Source organism: Podarcis pityusensis, assembly GCF_964106645.2.
Source record: "Podarcis pityusensis genome assembly, chromosome: 15".
Taxonomy (NCBI): domain Eukaryota; kingdom Metazoa; phylum Chordata; class Lepidosauria; order Squamata; family Lacertidae; genus Podarcis; species Podarcis pityusensis.
This window is the reverse complement of record NC_138040.1, coordinates 30,204,797-30,226,928: the sequence shown is the minus strand read 5'-3', so window position 1 is coordinate 30,226,928 and position 22,132 is coordinate 30,204,797. Positions and strand designations below refer to the sequence as shown.

The window sequence follows — 22,132 nt, the reverse complement described above, 5'->3', positions numbered from 1 at the left end:
AGAGCTCCGCTTGTGAGTGTGGCCTCCCTTCCTCTGTAACCCAAGGTACCACTGTATGGCTAGAGCTAACTCTTGTGCTTGATGTGTGGCAGGAGAGGAAGCAGAGGACTGAGCTGCTGGCAATCCTGCAAAGTGAGCAGGAGCGTTTGGAGCTGCACCATAAAGCAGAGCTCGATGCCTTGCAGAAAAAGCAGGCTGAACAGTTGAAGGACTTGCACAAGAGTCATTTGGACCAGGTAGGGAAGGGAGGTGCTGGTGGAAATGGGCGGGGGAGAATGGACAGCATGAGAGTCCCTTCAGAGGGGCACGTGGATCTTATTCCCCCACTGTAGTGTTGTGGCTGGGGGGGCAGAAACATAACTAGACCCATTGGAGGCGCTTCCCCGCCAGTAGTTTAAATGACTTGCATGCCCACAGGTCCCAGCCACAGAATCTGCACCCTGCTGGGACACAAGACTACTAACTCCATGGAAAGCACTCCTGGAATTAGGTCTTTAAAAATTGCACCAACTGTGTGGAAGCTGCTCATTAGAGAGCAGTTCCCAAGTTGTATCTCTGAAGTGGAAACATAATAAGAATAAGAATAAGAATAAGAATAAGAATTTATTTATACCCTGCCCATCTGGCTGGGTTTCCCCAGTCACTCTGGGCGGCTTCCAACAGAATATTAAAAGACAATAGTCTATTAAAAATTAAAAGCTTTAAAACATTATGTGGTCTCGGCGGCCGCTCCCAGTCACCAGTCTAGCTGCCACATTCTGGATTAGTTGTAGTTTCCAGGTCACCTTCAAAGGTAGCCCCACATAGAGGGCATTGCAGTAGTCCAAGCGAGAGATAACTAGAGCATGCACCACTCTGGCGAGACAGTCTGCGGGCAGGTAGGGTCTCAGCCTGCATACCAGATGGAGCTGATAAACCGCTGCCCTGGACGCAGAATTGACCTGTGCCTCCATGGACAGCTGTGAGTCCAGAATGACTCTCAGGCTGCGCACCTGGTGGTCCTTCAGGGGCACTGTTACCCCATTCAGGACCAGGGAGTTCTCCACACCTGCCCGCCTCCTGTCCCCCAAAAACAGTGCTTCTGTCTTGTCAGGATTCAACCTCAATCTGCTAGCCCATGATATGGTGCAGGAAGGGTTGTGGGTACTTCTTCCCCCTCTTAGATATTGCAAGTTGTTTTGTCATACTTCTAGAAGTCTTCCTCTTCATTCCATCTTATTTGACATGTGATTGCCATGTTCTGTGTGACATTATTGACTGACTGTTGCTGAATATTGTGGAAGACTTCAGTACCTATCTGCATGTCCAATCACTCTCTTTGTACCAGGAGCAAAAGGTCCAGAGCATGAAATCAGAACTGGAGCTCCAAGCCAAGGAAATGGAGGCAAGACTCTCTCAGCTCCATGCCCAGGTGAGCACAGATGTGCTGCTAATTGCAGCATTGATGGTTGTGAGACTGACGTCCTGGAAGATTGGAACAGGAAAGGTCCTGGACTTTGTGGGAAATCTCCCTACTCTGGATTCTAGCCTTGCCACCAGCTCCTGCATCTATGTACATTTGTCCTTCTGATCTTAGCAGAGGATGGGAGAAGACAGGAAAGTCTGTAACACTCCTGGTAGAGGAGCTACCTCCCATTCTTGACTCATCCTTCTACAGGAGATCTAATTGTTTGCTCCTGGGCTTCTCCAGAACTAGATGAAAGACCACCAGCCCTCTCATGCCAGAAGAGGTTTCAGCCAACATTTCTATACATCCTAGACCTTTTTGAAGTACTTGGCCCTCCTCAGTCTGGTCTTCACCCAACAGTTTTCAGAACCAACTGACTATCTAGCACTCCAGTTGAGGAAGCCAACAAAATAGGTCAAGACATCCTCAACATGACCCAAGACTTTCTCCCATGGAGGGAAGCTTCAGCATCTGTCTTCAGGCAGATGCATCCTGTAGACCAGAGGTTTTCAACCTTGTTTAGTCCACGGTTCCCTTGACAAACTACATTCTTTTGGCAGCACCCCTGTGGGGCTCAGAAGCCCAGTTATGTCACCCCTTGCCTGCAGAGCTGGCAGCCTCTTACCCTTTTTCAAACACCCTCCCTTTTGGAGTATTCCCTCAGCCGCCTCCTCCTCTCCCCTCTCCTTGCGAGTCCTCTGGGGAGCTGCAGCTGCCACCCCTGGTATCTGAGCTGCCCCCCCAACCCAAAGAGAGGTGTCTGTTCACACTGAGAAGCACCCCCTTGGCCAGCCCCAGGGGCACCATTCACCTGGGGAGCTTGTAGCCAGGGCTGCTGCAACAAACAGCTGTGCAAGCCTTTGGGAGGCAGAGACGTGAGAGGGCATCAGAGGATGGAGGGAAGGAAAGAGGGACAGAAGCCAGTGTTGCCCATGGCACCCATGACCATCATTCAAGGCACCCCAGGGTGCCACAGCACACTGGTTGAAAACCACTGCTGTAGATTATACTGCATGAGTGTGTGTTTGAGTTCCATTCCTCTGGACAGATTCGTTGCTTTTCAAATCTCCCAAGAATCCAACACCAAAGATTTATCACAGCTGTTTGATACCTTCTGAACATAGGTGTCATGCTTGGAAAGATTCTCTGGGTCTTCTCCATCTCCATGTTCCACAAAAAGAACAGGGCCTGGAGGAAAATTTGGGGCCTCAAATTTCTGAATTGTTTTAAGAAGGAGAAGGGGTTCGTTTTGGGGGCATACAGCCAGGGGGTAACTTGGGCAGCTACAGACAATGCCTTGTTTGGAAGGAGGCTTCTGCCAGAGGTGCTGTAAGGACTTACATCTGCCAACATCTGGAGTTACTGCATTTGGACGTCTCTCTTCTGTCCACTCCACTCCCTGCTAACTGAGAATGGGAAACTGAATTTACCATGCTCTGGTTAGCTTGGACCGGAACAGACAGACCCACTAGGAGTTCAGTGTTGTCCCTAAGTAGTTGAGTTTGGGGGGCACCACACAAACACATGGAACACACACGTGCACACCACCAGGAGCCCAGAGAATTCCCGGGTGGGTCTGTCTGCTCCATTGTCATTGTGGCAGGCTGCCACCAATTTTGCAAGTATGTGTGTTCGACTCCAGAAAGGACTTGTCAATTGTGCCAGCTGCTGGGCCTTCCTCAAGTGACCAATTTGCCTTCTTCATTTTCTTGTTCTTTGTTCCCATGCAGGAGGAGATCCTGAGGAAGAAAAGGCAGCAGGTGCTGGAGCAAGAAAAGGAGCTGGAGCAAGAAAGAAATGTAGGTGTTGCCAGCTCTGACAAGGACTGAGAGCCCCTTTTCTCCTGTGCCCGGGGTGTGCTTGTCGTTTTCTCACCATTAGTCAGAGTAAGAGAGACATCAGGGAGGAGACCAAGGTTCCGAATGCCTGCTTCTGTCAATCCAAGACTGAAGCTGGAGTTTGGTTTCCTGTTCTAAGCCACTTCACATAATAGGGCAGAGGTAGGCAAGGTTCCCTGACTGGCCTGGCGTGTACAGTGGTGAGATGCTGCCTGTTTTAAGTAAGGCCATGAGTCCTTCTAGCTGAGCTGTGTCTACACAGAGTTTCCCTTGTTCATCAACATAGTGGATCGCCTCTTCCGTAGATAAGACCAAGGCTTTAGTTCCTGGCAGGGGTAAGCGAGCCCTGAGCTAGAAACTTGGGCTAGCCAGCCACTTGGAGTTAGCTGCTGTGTTGGCCAAGCGACCAAGGCCACTCTTCCTCGCCTTCCCTGCCTCTCATCGTTGATTTGGAGGTTGAGGGAGATAGGGTTGGGTTCGTTTGTTTCCTTCCTTGATAAAACAGTTGTGGCCATTGTAGATGCAGAGAGTGGCTGCTGTTGGGTTTTCACCTCCCCAATGGTCTTTCCTTTGCCGTGACGAGTGCAGTAAGAGCTGCATTTCACCACCTTTGAGGATTATATGGTGGCACTTCAGGTTTATAATAACCTTCATACACGTGAGAGGAAAAACAACAAATGCTTGGAACTTTCTCAGGAAGCAGCTTTGGCAGCTCAGCGCCGCCTTGAGGAATCCCAAAAAGAGCAGGAGGATCTTGCGGAGACAACACGGCAGCTGCGTAGGGATCTGGTGGAGCTTCAGGACCAGAAATCGGAGCTGGAATCCCAGGTGGAGATGCTACAGCTACAGAGTCAGCAGCTGCAGAAGAGGGTCAGGTGTGTGTGCTGGCACCAAATGAGTTTGTTCTTGGCTAGACCAAGCTGGTTTTGAGAGATTACTTTATGAGCCACAGTTACTACTAGGTCTTGGGAAATATCTGGGAGCGGTGATGAGCTCCTCTTTCCCCCGCAAAGACCTTTCTTTTTGTTTAAAAAAATATAAAAATATTAAAGTTTTTAATAGTACAATAAGATCTAGAAAGCTAGTGTAAATAAATATTTTTTTTAAAAAACTACAAAGGTACAAATAAAGTAAGTGGAAAAAACTTTCTCAGAGAAACTTAGTCTGGAGTTTGAGTTTACACTTTTGCAACCAGTCAGTGATAAACCCTGGCTAGTTACAATGACAAGATTCAAAACAAACTGAAGTAGATTAGACAGTTTATTGATGATAAATAAATGCAGTAATATTGAATGAGTGGGGAACCCATAGGCCAGCTGCAGCCTGTAGCTGGATTTCATCTGACCCTCTGAATCCTCTCATGCCCATCTACTGTTGAGACAGGTGGGAATCGGCTGAGGGATAAGATGGTCTTAATATTCACAGTGTGCCTTTCTAACTCCTTCCTCTGCAAGATCTGTGGCAGGCAGATCAGAGGGAGAAATGTCTCTGGAGAAAGGTAAACGTGATGTTTTATTGTATTTTTAATATTTTTTCGGAAGCCGCCCAGAGTGGCTGGGGAAACCCAGCCAGATGGATGGGGTATAAATAAAATTATTATTATTATTATTATTATTATTATTATTATTATTATTATTTATTATTTCCTTGCAAGAGTGCAAAAAGTGTCCATAATGCAGTTGCATCATCCGCACTCATAGAAGGCGCTATCCAAAAGGTATTCATTCCCCTTCCTGCCTTCATGGATGGAGCTGCTCCAAGGCATCTCCTTTGTGTTAGTGTCATGACCCCAACCTTTAGCCCACAGGTTTTGAGTGAGGATCTACCAGAGCTCGATGCCAGGTGGAACAGCAGGCAGTTCTAGCTGCCGTGTGCTTGTGCTTTATCTCTCTCCCTGTGCTGTTTATAGTGAGCTGGAGACAGCCATCGAGAGCAGGCAAGAGCTGCTGAATAAGGTGGAGGTGGAAAGCAGCAAGACGTCTCCAGAGAAAAAGGAGGAAGCCCTCCGGGTTGAGGACCTGAAAGAGAGTGCCCAAGCGGTCAGTGGAGTATTGCTGGTGTGTTGGGTGGGGAAGTGGAGCCAGTCCTTACCACTGACCCAGTTTTCAGTTCCAGAACTCGGACTTGGATTTTTGTGGGAATGAATGATGTGCAGCTCCATCCTCTTCAGAAAGTGACATAATTTTTGTCCATATGATGCAAACCAGTGTATAAATAATCACCAGTTATTGGGTTGGGAGGATGGGAGTTGTGAAGATGAAATAACTATCCCAAATATCTATTCTTTCGTTTTTTAACATGGTTGGTTAGGGACCCAATCCCAATATCTAATCTGAAATAAATAGTTTTGGGATTTTATGGTGCTGAGACTCAAATTTCAATTTAATGTATTTAGGTAATAGGAGAAGTTGAATTTTGGTTTCCAATATTGAACTGTTATTAAGCAGTAATATTAGTTGCATTAACACAGAGGTTTCAGGTACTTAGGGACACTTGCCCTTGGATAGCAGAGCAATTTGGGATTGAGACATCATTGTCAGGTTATATAATAGACAATATTGTTGCATCTTCAATCACGCACAAATGGGGGGAAATTGTTTAATCATACCATACCAGAGGGAAAGTGGAATCGGATGTGTGAATATGGGCCAGAGCATTCGATAGGTGCAACATTAAAGGTAGCTTTTTATAAAACCATACATAGGTGGTATATTATATGCCGGTCAGATTCTCAGTAATGTTTTCTATAATGTCTGAATCAGTTAAAGGTAGTTCTGCCCACATTTGGGTGGGACAGCAGTTTGATAAAGGAATTTTGGGAGGAAAGTAATGGTACCCTCAGAGAAATAACAGTATCCAACTTTAAAAACATAAAGTACTGGATAAGAAAAGTTGGTTGTTTTGGTATCACATATGCTGATAGCTATATGGATCACCATTGCCAGGCTTTAGGGAAGTGGTACTGTTTCAACAGTTCATCATCAGCTGAGAAAGATTTGAGATATTTTATTTCGTTATTTTATTCATTAGAATGAACAGTTATGGGAGCCCAGTTCAGAGTTTTCAGCAGAACTCGATACTATTTCGTTTTGGTATCAGCATAGAACTGATGAAATGGTTGTAACTAATATACTGAGCATATGGCATAATGTTATATAGTTGTTGTAAAGAGATCTAAACAAATGCAAATTTTAATAAATAAATAGCAATAATTGCTCACTGGTGCCAGTATTCTTAAAATGTGTCTGTTTCAGTTATCAGTGACAGCAGACTTGTGAACTCTCTGAAAATGAAATTTATAGTGGCAGAATGTCCTATCCAAGGGTTTTAGTAGTGAGATCATTATTTATGTGCCATCGTTATGCATGGATTTTTAGAAGTCCCCAAGGAAGATTCCATGTAAATGTGTAAAGTAACACTAAGGAAGAGAGGGTCTTTTCTCCATCCCTGAAAGGAGGCAATTTCATCCAATGCTTCGCAGGCTTCAGAGAGTTGGGGCTCAAATGTGATTTACAACTGCAATGATGGATAGAAGAGGATGAACTTTGGGAATGGGCTGTGTTTTCAAATAATTGTTGGCCCAATTTGAAATCTAGGTCCACCTCGTTGTTGATGATTGCATAATTTTGGTCCCAGGTGCCATCATTTTCTGTGGGCAGAATGGGGTTCAGCATTTATTTGCCTGTTAATTAACAAACTTTAATAATCATTAAACCCTCCAGCCCTCCCCTGGAGAGATGTCGACTTCAAAGGGCAATGAAGAAAAGAGTGTCCTTCTGGAACAGTAAGTGAAAGAAACCTGTGATGCTCCATGAGGAGCCGAATGTGCTGCTTGGACAGTTGTTGAGGGCAAAGCAGTGGGGTTTGGCTGGTTGGTCTCCCCATGGGAGGCTGATGGTGCTGTTCTCTGAGAGCCCCACATAGCATGGGCTACTTCAGAGTTGAAGGAACGTGGCTTGGTGTTTTTTGGGACCCGTCAAGAAGCCCTGCTCAAATCTTCCCTCCCTGCAGGGTGCAGCGCACTGTTTTTGCCGAAGGAGCTACCTTGAAGACAGCCAAGGAGTTCTTAGTGCGCAATACCCGCTCCATGCACAGAAGGCAAACTGCCTTGAGGGCAGCAAAGCAGCATTGGCCTTTTGACCCGCAGAAGGCACCAGGGACCGCTCAAGACTTTGGACGCTTCCAGCGGCTGGATGGCGTACGCAAGAGCCTGGAAACGGTGAGTTGCAGCCCTGGAAAAAATTGGCCTGATTCTGATTAAGCCTGCTGGGTAGTGGTGGCCAACCTCACAGGGTGGGTGGGGAGACACAGACTGACCCTCCCTCCTGGACTCCAGCACGGTAGACAAGCTGGATTTGTGCTATTCTCCAATGAGAATTGGTTGGAAGGGAAGACTGTCTTACAGTGTGGTGGATGTGCACACCTGTGCCCATCTTGGCATTTGCCTCTTGGAAGAATTAAAGCAGCTCTTTGGCACTGGCCGTTCTGCTGCAAGTCAGGGAGGAATGGAACAACAGCAGCAGGTGGAAGCAAGCCGTAGAGCAGGGGCTGTGTGGGTGTTTGCACCCATAGGATTCCCATAAACCTTGTGTGTTTCATTTATTGGCATATAGACAAAAATCTGAAAGGTTCAGTACAATAAAATCACCCAGCAAAATCTGACAATTAAAATACTGTTGTATAACATTCACAAATCCTCACTGTGTGTTGCAGAAACCTGGCTTCTCTCTCCATTTTATCCCCATCCTGAGAAAACACTGTGTTTCATTTTGGCCTTAGTATTTCACCATTCTTACTTGTTTGTTCGTTTGTTTGTCCACTCCCAAGGCACAGTGCAAACAATACTAAGTGAAATAAAAAAGCAGCAAAAAATTAAAATCGCGACAGAGTTAAAACTAGCTCAAAACACACTTTTAAAGGCCTGGGGAAAATCAAACAGCATTTGTTGGTTCTTTCACTGCCATTGTCAGCAGTGGTCTGAATGATGCTGAAAAATAACGAGATGCTTCCTCCTTCCCAGGAAGAGAAGACTCTGGATGAGATGAACAGCACCATGCAGAAGGGGAAAGGGCTGGTGAAGCAGACCGAGGAAGTGCTGAGCCAGCTGATGTCCTCGCTGGAAGAGGTATCTCCACATTGCTTGAGCCATGCCTGTTCTTGCAAGCCAGAGTGGAGAAGAGGCGTCAGGAATAGAGCCCACTGAAGCAACTGGTCCAAGATCTTGCCAGGATTGTCTTGGAAAGGAACTGTATACTGCCTTAGCTGCTTTCCAGGGTGTAAATCCCCTGGGGGTGCTTGAGCCGCTCTGCTTCCATTTGTGCCTTCCGATGTGGGTGGCCCTGTGGTCTAAACCACTGAGCCTAGGGCTTGCCGATCGGAAGGTTGGCGGTTCGAATCCCCACAACTGGGTGAGCTCTCGTTGTTTGGTCCCAGCTCCTGCCAACCTAGCAGTTCGAAAGCACGTCAGTGCAAGTAGTAGGTACCGCTCCGGCAGGAAGGCAAACGGCGTTTCCGTGCGCTGCTCTGGTTTTGCCAGAAGAAACTTAGTCATGCTGGCCACATGGCCCAGAAAAACTGTGTGCGGACAAATGTCGGCTCCCTCGGCCAGTAAAGCGAGATGAGCACCGCAAACCCCAGAATCGTTCGTGACTGGACTTCACTGTCAGGGGTCCTTTACCTTTACCTAATAGGGGTGCCTGCTATCTTTGGACCAACCGGGGTGGCCATCTTTGTCTTCCAACCTGCCTGGAATAGCATGGAGTTCAGCTAGTACAAGAACTGGAAGAGGCCAGTGGCCCATCTAGTCCAACATCCTGTTCTAACAGTGTATGACCAGATGCCTCTGGGAAACCCAGAAGCAGGACAGGAGCCCCAGAGCACTCCTGCTTTGTGAGTGTGTCCTGGAAAAGGCCAAAATGGGGAGCAGATTTTAGAATCTGTCCTCGGGGGATAGGAAGGGAGTTTCCATCCCTACTTCTGCCAGTCACCTGGAACTGGGATCCCATAACTTCTCATAAGGAAAAGTAGAATTTTTGAGTAAGGCACAAGTTAAGCTGGTTATTTTATAATGGTTTTTATGGAAAACATTTCAATGGAGCAAAATAAAATGGAAATATAAAGGGAATATTTAAATAAAAAGGAGCAGGGGAAGGGACACGTTAGTTGTGAGAACCTGGGTTGGCATCCTTTTTCCTGACTGCCTGGAAAAGTTGGCCCTGGAGCCTCTGCTTTGCCTTCTAGCTGGCAGGAAGTGCTCACTAGAGTAGTAAGGAAGTCCTCTTTCCTTCCCCCAGCTCTCTGATGAAGATACACTGAAGGGAATGGCCTGCAAGAAGGTGGTGACCTTTGATGTCACTGACTCGGAAGACACCAGCGGTGTGATGAACACGGATGAACCTCTCCGCAAAGGTAAGAGTTCGTTTTTTTGAAAATGCTGTGAGCGACATCACAGTACCAGCATTCAGTGTCTTTTTGCCCATTTCAAACCATCCTGCCATCTGTAAGGTGCCCCCTAACTAGCTGTGTTTTAGAGGGAAACATGTTAGAAGTTCCTTTGGTGCTGAAATGGGTCTGGTGCTTTCCCTTCCTCTTGCCCTGCCCCAGTTCTCGGCCTCTCAACTGGGAGATGTTGCCTTCCATTTTGTCAGCGCTCCCTCCCTTCTGCTCTCCTGGGATGACCAGAAATGTCATGTGGCACTTTGGGGTCAGCACATTTCGTGATGTGAGGTGATAATATTCTCCGGAGAATCAAGAATGAGAATATTCTCTGCTGGAAAATTCTCCGGAGAATATTCTCCACAAACTGTAAATTCTAACGTAAGAACCAGTTTTACAAACCACATTTAAAACATCTAGTAAATAATAAGTCAAGTTGTGATATTGCCAGTGTAAGCAATGAATAATGATTTTTTTTTTATCCAGTTACATTACTGGGCATTGTGTCATTCACCATTGGCAGTTCTAAAATGTGAGCTACAGAAAACTTTTTTTCCCCTAGTTTTAAAAATGCTATTCATTTAATTTGATGAACATTTGAATTTGTATGTATTTCAACTGTATGTAATAGCCTTTTTTCTATTTTGGTGTGACCTTATTCTTAGCAATTCTATACCCTTGGCCATATAGTGTGATTATTATTTTTTTTACAGAAAGTAGCTTTAATGGTTTATACACTTGGCCTATACAGTTATGTGCAACAGCATGTGAGGTGGCCTTGATTTAAACAGTTGAAGTTTCTATATTTTTATTTAGTGCCAGTAACTGGTTTTTGCAGTGCCATTCAGTGGTACAAGGTGCCATTTAGCAGAGATTGACATACTGAAATATATTATCATATAATGATAATATATTTAATGTTAATGGCTTTTTTATAGTATGCATATAGTTTTGTTTATCAAGCTGTGTTTTAGTCACCAACAGTTATTAAGCATTAGAGCAGGGGTCAGCAAACTTTTTCAGCAGGGGTCCGGTCCACTGTTCCTCAGACCTTTGGGGGGAGCAGAGTATATGTTGAAAAGGAAAAAAAAATCGAATTCCTATGTCCCACAAATAACCCAGAGATGCATTTTAAATAAAAGGACACATTCTACTCATATAAAAACATGCTGATTCCCGGACCGTCCGCGGGCTGGATTTAGAAGGCAATTGGGCCGTTAGGCTATCTTGTGCTTCTAATAGCTCTATTACTGGATTTACTTGTATCAAACCTTAACATGCCAGTTGTATTTTTTGACTTGTCCTATAACATGTACCTGTTCTAATGGAAGAATAAAATACGATTTAACTACTGAGTTTTCTTATACCAAACCTTAGCATGACATTTACTGGTGCCATCACCTTAGAATGGTTTAACTTTAACTATAAGACATGTTTTACTTTTTAATTTGATACTTGCAAGTGACATGTAGGCTTGTGCTTATATATTTTATCTGTGGTTCATTAGTGGCAGGCTTAGTGATTAACGTGAGTCATTCACGTTGGATTTTCAGTTTCAAGTTTGGTGCAAAAATAATCAAAGAATGTGAATTCGCTGCATTGCCCCATTGAATAAAAGTATCTGTACAGTTTTTGGTTGCCATCTGAACAAGTTTTCCCATGAATTAACATGTATATTAACTAATTATATCATTTTCAATGCATTAAAATTATATCATTTTCAATGCTTTAAAATGAATATTCTACTTTAAGTGAAAATTCTGTAATATTCTCATTAACCAAGAATATTCTTGAGAATTTAACATCACTAAGCACATTCTCCCTTGGCTACTGAGCTTTGCACACCTCCTGTCCTAGGAAGCCACGATAAATTCTAACCTTGCCTCTTTTGTCCAGGGATGGGGTGAACTACTTGGACTCGGCCTGTCATGTGTGAGCTGTGGGTTGGTTTCAGACCTGCAGGTGAAAAGGTTCTCTACCGCATAGTCTCTGGCTACGTCACTCTCTCTCTTCCTCTCTCCCCATAGTGGCTGACATGAAACCGGACCACCAGTTCCTTCCCTTTGATGAGATCCAGTACCTGGCCAACTCACTGCAGCGCCTCACCAGTGACCTGATGCTTGTCCTCCAGCACCTGAGTTCCTTCTGCAACCAGCCGCTTCCCCTCTTCACTTCCACCCAGGCTCCCGCCTCCACATTGCCTAGAGATAGAGTTCCCATAGCTACCTGTAACCCTCTGGCAGATACCCATTCTTCCACACCGTCTGTACCCAACACTATCCCCCAGTGGGTCTGGGCTGGCTCAGGTCCCAGTCCCTCTGCTCCGGCAGGCCAGTCAGTGGACGCCATGCTGATGGAAAAGTGGCGCAAGTATTTCCCAGGTGAGAATGTGTCAGCGTTTTGTTCTTTTGGAGTATTCGGAGGGCAGTTATGAGCCAATGGGAAATTGCAAATGTATACATGGAGTGGAAGGGGCTTAGGGCAGAGGTGCAGGGAGAGAGAGGTCTCTCTTTGGTTTTTGAATGCAGCAACAACACCTAACGGCCTGAGATCTTAGAATCCAAAGGGTAAGTGTGATACTGGCTGTTTCATTTTTCAGTCCCTTTGCTAATGGGGCCTAACAGAGAATTTGCCTTTTGCACGGCTCCTGCACACCAGATTGACATCTTCATTGAGCTATCCACTATGGCCCCAAGGTCTTATTCCTGCTTAGTTACTGCCAGTTCAGACTCCAGAAACATATATGTGAAATTAGGAATTTTTGACCCAGTATTCATCACTTTACATTAGCTTACATTGAAGTGCATTCGCCATTTTTTATGGTTTTGCTTCATTGGGTGACCAACTTGTTTGCAAGAGAAGTTTTTGCTCTTTTCTGTTCAGCCTGGAAGTTTGAGAGCCCCTCCCAGACAGAGGAGTCACTTGACAAGCCAGCCCCGCACCCTGCAGGGACCCTTGGAGGTCCTTGAATGCCCTGCTTCATCTCTCCTTAAGAGGGAAAGCAGGAGTTGCTTCTGACCCATGCGCGTGCACGGCAAGTGGCAGGGCAGTGGTAGCCTGGCAGTCCCATGTTGGGCTAAAAACTGATGCTCTCTTCTGTTCCAGGCAGGTTCCCTTTGTCCTCTGGAAGTCCTGGACCTCTGGATGGCACGCTGGGCTACGTGTCACCTGGGTAAGGCATTTTTATACTGCTGACAACTGGCCAGTCAGGCTAAATAGTTGGATATTCTAAGCAGGGGAGGCCAACTCTCAAGAGACTGATCTGCTTTCAGAATTAAAACTGGCAGGGATCTACCCCTGTTTTTTTTGGGGGGGGGTTCAGCTCGAGGTTGTTGAGCTCTTTTAGGGAAGAGAAAAGCCCCCCTTTTAAGGGGTTTTTAAAAAGGGGGGATTTCTGTTTTTGGGGGGGTTAAAGGCAAGGGACAAAGGGGTAAAGTCACTCACAAAAAGATTGCTATGGATCAAAACAGCAGCACAGCGAAAGCTCCGTCTTCCCTTCCAGAGATCATACAACAAGGAGGGCGGGCTGAGGGGGCGTGGCAGGAGTCAGTTTTAGCGACGCTAAGGAAAGGGAGCCAGAGATCGACTGCGATCTACCAAAACCTCACGGGGATCTACCAGTAGATTGTAATCGACCTGTTGGGCATCCCTGTTCTAAGGCACTACACCCTGTTCTAGAAGAATCATTTTGTCTTGTGAAATACCCTTCTTCCCTCTTCCCTTCACATTAGAGGAAGTGGGAACACCTTGTATCTGAAAGGGCCAGCATCACATTTCTTGGAGAGGGCAGTGGCCTGAACAGCCCACTAGGATGTCTCTCTTTCTCTTTAACCACCTCCAACACCACCTTGCTTGACTGCTGCACTACCTCATTATTAGGGTGCTCCTTGATACCTACATTTTGAGGGCACTTGGTTGATTCTTGTTGGCTACTGTGAGAACAGGATGCTGGATTAGGTGGGCCACTGGCTTCATCCAGAAGGACCATTCTTCTGTTCATTATTCATCCCTCCACCCTTCTGCTTCTCGACAGTGAGCAAGTCCGCCTGCTCCAGCGCCGTGGGGCAGAGAAGCCGAACATCCAGAGCATGATCGAAGCCAACAAGAAATGGCTAGAAAGCTTCAAGCAGGATTCCAGAGTGTATCCTTTTGTTCTTGCCTGGCCTCTCTCTTAGGACCAGAACCTCAAAGCACTTAGTTGCCTGCTCAAACTTTAGCAACCTCCTCAAAGAAACAGATAGCCTGCAGAAATGATGTTTGAACCCATCTATATGGGTGGGTGTTTAACAATCCAGCTTTACATTCAGTCTGTACTTGACAACAGTTGGTAACCTCAAGGTTGGATTACTACAATGAACTCTGCGAGGCTACCCTTGAGCTTGGTTTGGAGGCTGCATCTGTTGCAGAACAAGCTACGCCCAGCATATAGTGCCTTGCTTGCGGGACTTGCATTGGCTTCCAGCCTGCTACTGGGCCAAGTTCAACGTGTTGGTGCTAGCATGTAAGGCCCTATACAACTCAGGACTAGGCTACCTGAGAGGCTGCATTATCTCTTATAATAGCCAGCAGGTCACTGCAGGAGAGTTTTTCTTAAAGGTTCCCAAGAGATCAGCAGCCTGCTCCACAGTAACTTGCAGCGGGTTTTTTAGTGTGGCCCTGTTCTGTTGAATGATAGGTTCCCACGATCTGCACTTTCTGAAAATCAAATGTGGACATTTTTGTCTTTCCCAGCTGGGTGTCTACTTAGTACTGTTTTAAAGTTAAATCATTTTTATTGCATTGTGCGCATCACCTTGAGCCTTCTAAAGCAGTATAGCAAGGGGGTGGGTAAGCAGGGAATTAATTTCTTGACAGCAGAGGGCGCAGTCTGAGCTGCCTCTCGTGGAGACTTCCTGTAGCAGTTTCTGGCACTTCTATGCAGTCAACCACTGCTGTAAGGATTGCTGAGCTACATCACCTTTGTCATGAGTGGAATGCATCCTCAGCCTCTGGTCCCCTCTGCTTTGTTCTTGGGCTTTTCCTTCACCCAGACCATCAGCCCTCTCCTGCCAAGTCCCTCAAAGCCCTTGACCAGCAGCACTGGTTTGCTGCAGCTCAGACTGGACAAGAGCAACCGACTCGAGGTCTACAACTTCTGAACCACGGGGCAAAGTCCAGCTGAAAGGCAGTTCCCAGCAGCAAAGACTTGGGAGTTCTCCCTGCTTGACAATACATGGCATTTCCCCTGTACCTGGCAGCCTCCTTGCCTGCTTTCTTGAGCCGTGTCCGGGCCATCGAGCCTGGCTCTTTGAAGAGAAGGGCAGCTGCAGGAGATTTGCCTGGTCCAAATGCACAAGACAGGCCATGAATTCAGTAGGGAAAACAAACAAAGCATTATTAACCAGTAGCTTTCTGGTTGGTCATCTGTTAACCCAAGGAAGTGCCCGGGAGGTGAAATCACTTTCCTTGAGGGAAGGAGGTGATAATTTTTCAGAGGAGGACAGTGCCTGAGAGCATGAACAGCAAAATGGCAAAACCTTGAAGCCTTGAGCTGCTTGGCCTGTGCTGCTGCTTCCGCCTCTCCCAGTCCTGAATGCAACAGTGTCTTCTGGCTATTGGCTTCTATTCCAAAAGATTTTTATCTGAAGCAAGTCTTGTCTTCCAAAGCTGCAACACACACACACACAGCCAGCCAGCCAGCCCGCCCAGATATCCTACTTTGGGCTTGGGTGAGCAGTTTGCAACTCTTATGAGGGTAGAGAGCAGCAGATGTTAAACCAGGCAGGAAGAGCTGGTTGCACTTGAATTTCCTAGTTTGCCGAATCTTCCAGTTTTCATTGGGTCTCACAGGCTCCCTTCCCTGCTCAGGTTTTCTAGCTTTCCAAGCAGCAGAGCTGGCTGGGCAAACGCTGCTGAGGGCTACAGCAGGGGCTTTCTGTATTCCCAGCTGGTTCCAGAGCCACATGTTCTTGTACTGGAGCCACAAAATTAGGTGGGCAGCGGCCACATACAAACTCCAGTGTACCTACTGAAAGTAGTGGAAGCTCTTTGCTGAAGCTTCCTCCGGAAAATTTAATCTTGTGTGTGTCCCTCATTTTTTTTAGGCCAGATGTCTGGCTGCTGTCTTACTTTTGAGGTTCCAGCTGGCTCTGGCTTTTAAGGCACAAAGAGGGCAGGATGCCCCTAGAGCTGGTGCTTCAGCAACACCCACGCTCAGCATGCGCAGGGGCTTCTCTCCATTCTCTTCCCTCCATTCCTGACATTTCTCCATGCAGATCTCTGCTGCGAGTTGTCCTGCTGCTCTCCTGTGGTTCCTTCACAGCACCTTATAGCTTTATGAGGGTCCCCTTCTGGAGTGTACCCAGGCAATAGAAAGGGCTTACATCTTTGTCTTGTGTCAAAGTGTGTGTTATGGCAAGAGAACTGGTGTAGGCCGTCAGCTACTGGCTGTATTTTGTATACCAATTAAATGGACGCTTGTACATCTGTGTTGGTTTTGCCCCTTTTTTTCTCCACGGCATTAGACCTAGTGGGTACTTGCTCCCCCTTCTGCCCTTTGACCTGGTATCCCCCATCCACTCACTGTTTCTTGAGCCTTCCACTTTTCCAGCTGCCAGATTTCTGTTCTGCAGTCAACGCAGAAGCCCTCATGGAGGATGGTGATGGAGGAGCAAGTTGCTGTTACCGATAGCTACATCCACAAACGTCTGAAAAATGTGAAATGCACTCAATAGACAAAACCACACTGCCCTTTTGCTGGCTACGGAATTCTGCCTTCTGATAAGCTGTAGATAGAGAATCCCTTTATTGGCAGATTTTTTTGTACGCTTCCTCTGTTTTCAGTGGCAATGCAGCCCCTTGCTCGGAGTGCAATCCCCGGGAAAGCAAATAAAACCACAAGCCTCCCTCTTGACTCCTAATCCCTGATCTGTGCATCTACTCCCGCCCAGTGCTCTCCATGTGTGTGCGAGACAGAGAGTGACGCTCTTTGGGCCTAAGTGTTTGGAGATTAGAGGCTCCCAAGGGCAGCAGGTTTTTCAAATAGGACAGGCCTTCTCTCTAAGCTCATTAGGACATTTGGCAGCGGCTGGCCCTGTTGACGCACCAGGAGTGTGGCTCGTCACGGACTGACCTGAGGCACGCTGGCCTTCTGTGGGGGGCTTCTTGACTTCTCTCACCATGCTTGGGACACTGATGACAGCACTTTATTTCATGGTGAAAGCATTGGGTCAGGTCAGTACTTCTTTCATTCTAGAGCAAGGCCTTAGGAAGTAATGGCAGAAAGCAAAGCAGAAGATGGTTCCCTTCCCTGTGGTTTATTTGGGCATGGGAGGGGGGAGTAGTTTTGCTGTGATGTTACCAGAAAGGAGGGTGCCGGTTCCACCCAACATGGCATTCCCGAAAGCTGGAGCTCGAGGCTTCATTCTAGGAATTTAATCTATTGCAAGCTGGGTGTTGCCCAGCAGTACCATGTGTGATACCAGCAGAGGAGCAAGTGAGGCAGCTTGATTTGGGCTGCTGAGGTGGGGGGCTCCAGCAGCTGCAGGGCCATGCCACCTCCTTACTGGAGCTTTTGCACAAACTGCAAGCCTCTGGCTGGCCCAAGCAGCACCTTCCAAGTTGCAGGAAGCAGAGTTTGCTGTTTCTCATCTGGATGACTTGCTTCAGGGTCCTGGCGCTGCCTTGAGGCCCAACTTCCCTCTCGTCTGGCTCTAAATCCCGTGCAGGTGGGCTTGCCTGTGTGGCCCAAGAGGAGGCTCTGCCAGAGAGGCCTTGAGGTGCTGGGCAAGCCACTCGGGGACCCTTTGTTGTCAGGAATCGATGCTGAAATTGCAGTCCCATAGATGGTAGGGCTGCTTCTATTTTCTGCTGCACCAGGAGATTTCTGGAGTGGGCATTGCGGTTGCTTTGTCTTCTGAAACATGGGGGTCCCTCATGATAGTGACACCTGTAAATGGATAAAAGTGGAGGGGGTATGTTGGAGGGGAAGGGACAAGGTGGAGCCCTGGTCTCACTTAATACGAACCTGTACTCTTCTGCCTTCTGCCCAGCTTGGCAACAGCCTGTTCCAGGAGGAGCCGCTGCCCTACCTTGTCCACCAGCCCTTGCCATGGCAGGTCCAGTGTGTGACTCCGGGTCGCCGTGCCAGCAGAGACAGTGGGGTAGGTGTCTTTTCCTACTAGTGACAGCCACTGGAGGCTTTGGAAATGAGCATGGCTGTTCCCTTTCAAACTTGGGTTGGCTCCTCTGTCTGATGAAGATGGATGCAAAGAGAAGGGCAAGGGAGACAAAGGCTCAGTTCCTGGAAAGGTGTCGGGATATTTGGAGGGAAATGCTGCAAATGAAAGCTAAGAGGAGGAGGAGGAATAGGCCCTCTTGAGGGGAGGGGGCTACAGAAGAGGAAGAAGTACAGAAGAGGATGCTGCTGGTTGCAGCACAGTAGCTATTGTGGCTCCCCCCCCACCCCCCTTAAGGCAGTTCTTAAGGCAGAATATGGAACTGTTCATGCATGAATATGCATGAAGACTCTCTTGGTCCATGTTGCTGCAGCAACAGTGATTTTTAACCCTGAGCGAAAACCAGACCAAACCCACTTGGGTCTTGTTTCCAGCTTGCTTGAAACTTGTACTCAGCAGTTGATGCTGGGATTGCTTCAATAACCAGACTTAATAAAGGGAAGTGCCACCAGAGGCCTCTCCCCGGGGTCCCTTTGTAACAGGGTCAAACTAATTCATGCTCAGGAATATCTGTTATCAGCAGCTACTACCCAGGTTGGTGGCATGCAGCTTTTCGGTTGCTAAATGCTGTGGGGGTCATACAATGGGGGTGGCTCTTTTCATCTTGCTCTGCTTGTGAACTTCTCTGGAGCATGACTGGCCAGCAGTGATCATGCTGGCCCCTTTGGCTGAGCACCACAGTCCCCCCCTTGTCTGTCTGTTTAGACTTTGCTTCTTCTTTCCAGAAAGGTGGGTGTTCTCGGCAGAACAATATCTACGGGGTCGCAGGACGAAGAGGTGAGAGTGCTGCAAACTCAAGGTCAACAGGCACTGAGTGCGGGGATTTCTAACTAGCCTGCCACTGTTTTTGGTGTATGAAGGAGCCTCTCTTTAAATAAAAAATAAAAAAGCAGGCACCCCACCCCCTCCACACACACACTGCTTTCCTCCAGCATTTATCTCAATCAGTGGATCTGTTCAGACCGTGCTGGATTCTTCCCCCACCCCCAAACACACACACACTTTGTGCATTCAGATGCTTCCCTCCTCCATGAGACATCTCCCTGCCTGCCCTCCAATTCCCGTGGCCACACCTCACACCCCCTTTGGCATAGCTGGACAATTTGCAGCCATGGTTCAAAGTCATGTCCTGAGCAAATAGGCTTTTCATGTTGCTATTCTCAGTGCCTCTTGCATGATAATCGGATTAGAGGTGGTGAGCTGGAATGGCAGGTGCAGAGAATGCACTCTTTTTCTGCAAGTGACCAAATGAGATTAAATTTGTAATGTCCACAGAGAAAATTAAAGAGTAGGGTTGTTGTTGTTCTTTTAACAAAACACTGGTGAACAAGCTAGTCAGGTCTCTTGAGTTGATGTCACTAAATTCCATATTTTTTCTCCCCCTTCCCCCTTGATAGTGGGTGATTACTTCTGCTCCTGCCATGCTTTGGCGTGATGGGCTTTTTGTGAAGTTGCATATTTTTTTAAGGGAAGGGGAGAGCTTGGCCTTGCTACACTGATAACTGCATGGGCGCAGGGAGACTGAGTGCAACATGGGTGCAACAAGGCAGGGCTTGGAGTCAAACACTTTGCAGGAAACAACCTTTGTCCCCAGAAGAATGATACAGACCTGGCTTTGAGTGATCACTCCAAATTGGAGTGTGGTCTATAGAGGAGTCTATTCTACTTTGGCATCCCGCATCGCACAGCTACCTTATACAAGAAGCCAAGGAGGCAGCCCTATGCCATGAACTAGGCTGCCCGCACCATAGTAGACTTGAGCTCGGAATAGGAAAAGGCGAGAGGAGCTTCTTTGCTTGGCCAATTGCAGCGTAGTCTCTGCACTAGGTGGAAGCAGCTATACTACTGAAGGGCTTTGCCAGAATGTCTCCTTCCCAAAACAAGCCTACCTTCAGACACCGGGAGTTTACTAATTTTTTGCAGAGTGTTGTCTTTTAATTGATTTTACCTGTTTGTATTTTGTCTGGTTATTAAGTTGCTTTGAGATTCTTTTGTGAAAAGCGACAAACAGATGCTTAATAATAATAACAACAACAACAGTAATATATTCTGTACAGCTGGAGGTGGGAAGGTATTGCATTCCAGGCTTCCCCTCCCCCCTTTTTGGGGGAAAGCACAAAGAGCACCTGCTTTGTGTTTTTGCTTTTCTCGGCAGCACCATCTGCTCCTAATACACGTGGCTGTGCAGTTCATGCTGCAGATCTGCAGTCTGGTGGGGGTGGTCTCCAGTCGCCTGCTGGTATTAGAGCCCTCCTCACCTCAGGTGCTAAAGTTGGAGGCCTCCCAGCCCCACAGATCACACATGAGCACACCACCTTTTCTACAGCTGTCTCTGGGGCCTAGCTATAGCCTAGAAAAACACCTTCAACCATGACGTTGAAGGGGGACTTGGATAAGCACCCATTCTTTGCAAGGACAGTGACCGACGTAAGCGTTACACTAAAATGCTCTGCTCTGTCTGCCATCTCGTTGCTTTGCTACCTCCATTGTGTCGCTTGCAGGGTGAGGGTGTTCAGCCAACATCTCCCGAGCCAGACAGTTTTAGGCAGAGAGCAGCTTTCCGGTAGGGCAGCTGGCTGGGAGATGATGCACACTGGTCATTGTGTGAGGCAAGAGTAGTGCCTTGGACTTTCAGGGACATCTCAGCAGCAGGGGCAACCCACTGCATGCCCTCAGCATTTCAGTTTACAAGGACAGCCTGAATGCTCCAGGTGTTGTCTCGCAGGAGCAAGGGCGGTCCATGATCTTTGGCAAGCTCTCACTGCAGACATGCTCCCAAGCGCATGGATCCTGTGGGTGGGAAGCTCAAGTAATCATTACCGTGAACATCCAAATACGGCAAGGGACCCACACTGCATCTCTACTCCCAGCTGCACTTCACCTCTTCAGTTCTGGCTTGTTTTCTGCCTTCTCCATCCTGGCCCAGGTGGTGTTGGCTGCTCTGATTTTGCCGGCAATGCCCTTTCTCCTAGTGAGCTGTCCTTCCCTTGTATCCCTAGGTGACTCCAGCCCTGTATCCAGCAGCAGGAGCGAGGAAGTGAGTGATCCAACTGAGAGGGCAGCTGTGACCATCCAGACTCACTATCGTAAATATCACCAACACAAGCATGGAAAGTAGAAGCCAGCTTCCGCCATATTTGGGAGCAAGAGAAGCATGGGTTTTGGAGAAAGGGGTGGGTGGGACAAAAGGGGGAAAGACCCTTGTGTGCTAGTAAAGCCTGTCTTTACTCAACTTTTGGACAGCTTTTCTGTATAGCCGAGTGTCTTGAAGTTTTCTGCCGTCCTCTAAAAATGCGTTGCAGTCTCTAAATCACACATGAGGGGCCCTGACCACTTTGTGAGTAAGACAACTGCTGGATGGGGATGGCCTTGTGCCACATTTGCTGATGGCTTTCTAGGTGAGGTTTTATTGCAAATTGGTGCTTAGGTGCAGAGCTTTGGTTAAGGATGAGCTATAGCACAGTGATAGAAGAGGCTAAATGTTTACCCTCCTTGAGTGGAGGGTGGCAGAGTGCCATATCTGGGGCAGGAGGTTGGCCCTCTGCTATGGAACTAAGGGAAACGCTTCTAAAATTGGTTTTTGGAACATAGCCCTGTTCAATTTGACACTGTCTTGCACCACTGCCATCTTCTTGTGTGCAAACCTTCATGCCCTATGAAACTTGGTTGCTAGTAAGCAGGGCTAGCAGAATACAGTTTAGGTGCCTGATGTATAAATGCCCAGCTATTTCCCCCACCTGTAGAAACAAAAAACCAAGACTGATGGTCATTTGCCCTTTATTGGCACCTGCCCGTCAGAAGAGCTGGCTCTATTTCCAGGAAGCAAATGGCGGCATGTTGCCTGTATAGCTAGCCCCTTTAGACAAGCTGGGTTTTACTTGCTTTGAAAGGGAAACGGCATTTCTAAGGCAGGTGGAATTTAATCTGAGCTTTTGAATAGCTGGTAATGTTTAAGAGGTGTTTGTATAAAACTACGAACCGCTTCATGTGTACGAGTTCACATGCTAGCTTCACGCAGTGACATGCACTGCCTTTTAATAACTGTGCAGGTAAAGAACTACAGGGCGTACCTCTGGGTCAAGTAAACTCTAGAACAGCAAGAGCTCTTATGCTATAGTGTCCCTTCTGACAGTTTCCTTCTCTTCTGCAGACATTACTGCTGTCATAAAAGGGACGTTATTTTTCCCGTGTAACTC

General features: G+C 47.3%; 2 protein-coding genes across 7 annotated transcripts in view; both read left to right on the top strand.

The window, feature by feature from the left end:
* Nucleotides 1–16,181, top strand: part of CEP164 (centrosomal protein 164) — a 38,672-nt gene extending 22,491 nt beyond the window's left edge. For 4 of the 5 annotated variants that reach the window (XM_080983901.1, XM_080983900.1, XM_080983897.1 and 1 more), the window contains 13 exons: nucleotides 93–236; nucleotides 1,328–1,411; nucleotides 3,178–3,246; nucleotides 3,982–4,160; nucleotides 5,195–5,324; nucleotides 7,008–7,069; nucleotides 7,297–7,504; nucleotides 8,306–8,410; nucleotides 9,579–9,693; nucleotides 11,748–12,101; nucleotides 12,826–12,892; nucleotides 13,754–13,861; nucleotides 14,759–16,181. In XM_080983901.1, coding sequence (XP_080840027.1) covers nucleotides 93–236; nucleotides 1,328–1,411; nucleotides 3,178–3,246; nucleotides 3,982–4,160; nucleotides 5,195–5,324; nucleotides 7,008–7,069; nucleotides 7,297–7,504; nucleotides 8,306–8,410; nucleotides 9,579–9,693; nucleotides 11,748–12,101; nucleotides 12,826–12,892; nucleotides 13,754–13,861; nucleotides 14,759–14,858 — 1,725 coding nt within the window. In that variant the 3' untranslated portion in view covers nucleotides 14,859–16,181. The remainder of the gene's footprint in view (nucleotides 1–92; nucleotides 237–1,327; nucleotides 1,412–3,177; nucleotides 3,247–3,981; nucleotides 4,161–5,194; nucleotides 5,325–7,007; nucleotides 7,070–7,296; nucleotides 7,505–8,305; nucleotides 8,411–9,578; nucleotides 9,694–11,747; nucleotides 12,102–12,825; nucleotides 12,893–13,753; nucleotides 13,862–14,758) is intronic. The other variant, XM_080983899.1, reaches the window with a different exon arrangement.
* Nucleotides 16,182–16,331: 150 nt separating this feature from the next.
* Nucleotides 16,332–22,092, top strand: LOC308464550 (uncharacterized protein). Of its 2 annotated transcripts, XM_080983950.1 has the most exons (4): nucleotides 16,332–16,932; nucleotides 17,751–17,861; nucleotides 18,662–18,713; nucleotides 20,936–22,092. In XM_080983950.1, exons 1-4 carry the CDS (start codon nucleotides 16,879–16,881, stop codon nucleotides 21,052–21,054), a joined length of 336 nt encoding a protein of 111 aa, XP_080840076.1. In that variant the 5' UTR covers nucleotides 16,332–16,878; the 3' UTR covers nucleotides 21,055–22,092. The 2 variants fall into 2 exon arrangements, with proteins under 2 accessions (XP_080840076.1, XP_080840075.1); XM_080983949.1 differs by having other exon boundaries at nucleotides 16,332–17,861.
* The last annotated feature ends 40 nt before the right edge of the window (nucleotides 22,093–22,132 follow it).

Coding starts and splice junctions, on each gene's coding strand:
- LOC308464550 (XM_080983949.1), top strand. CDS start 17,622: ATGGGGGTCCCTCATGATAGTGACACCTGTAAATGGATAAAAGTGGAG. Junction 17,862..18,661: donor GTGCCAGCAGAGACAGTGGG/GTAGGTGTCTTT, acceptor TCTTCTTTCCAG/AAAGGTGGGTGTTCTCGGCA. Junction 18,714..20,935: donor CGGGGTCGCAGGACGAAGAG/GTGAGAGTGCTG, acceptor TTGTATCCCTAG/GTGACTCCAGCCCTGTATCC.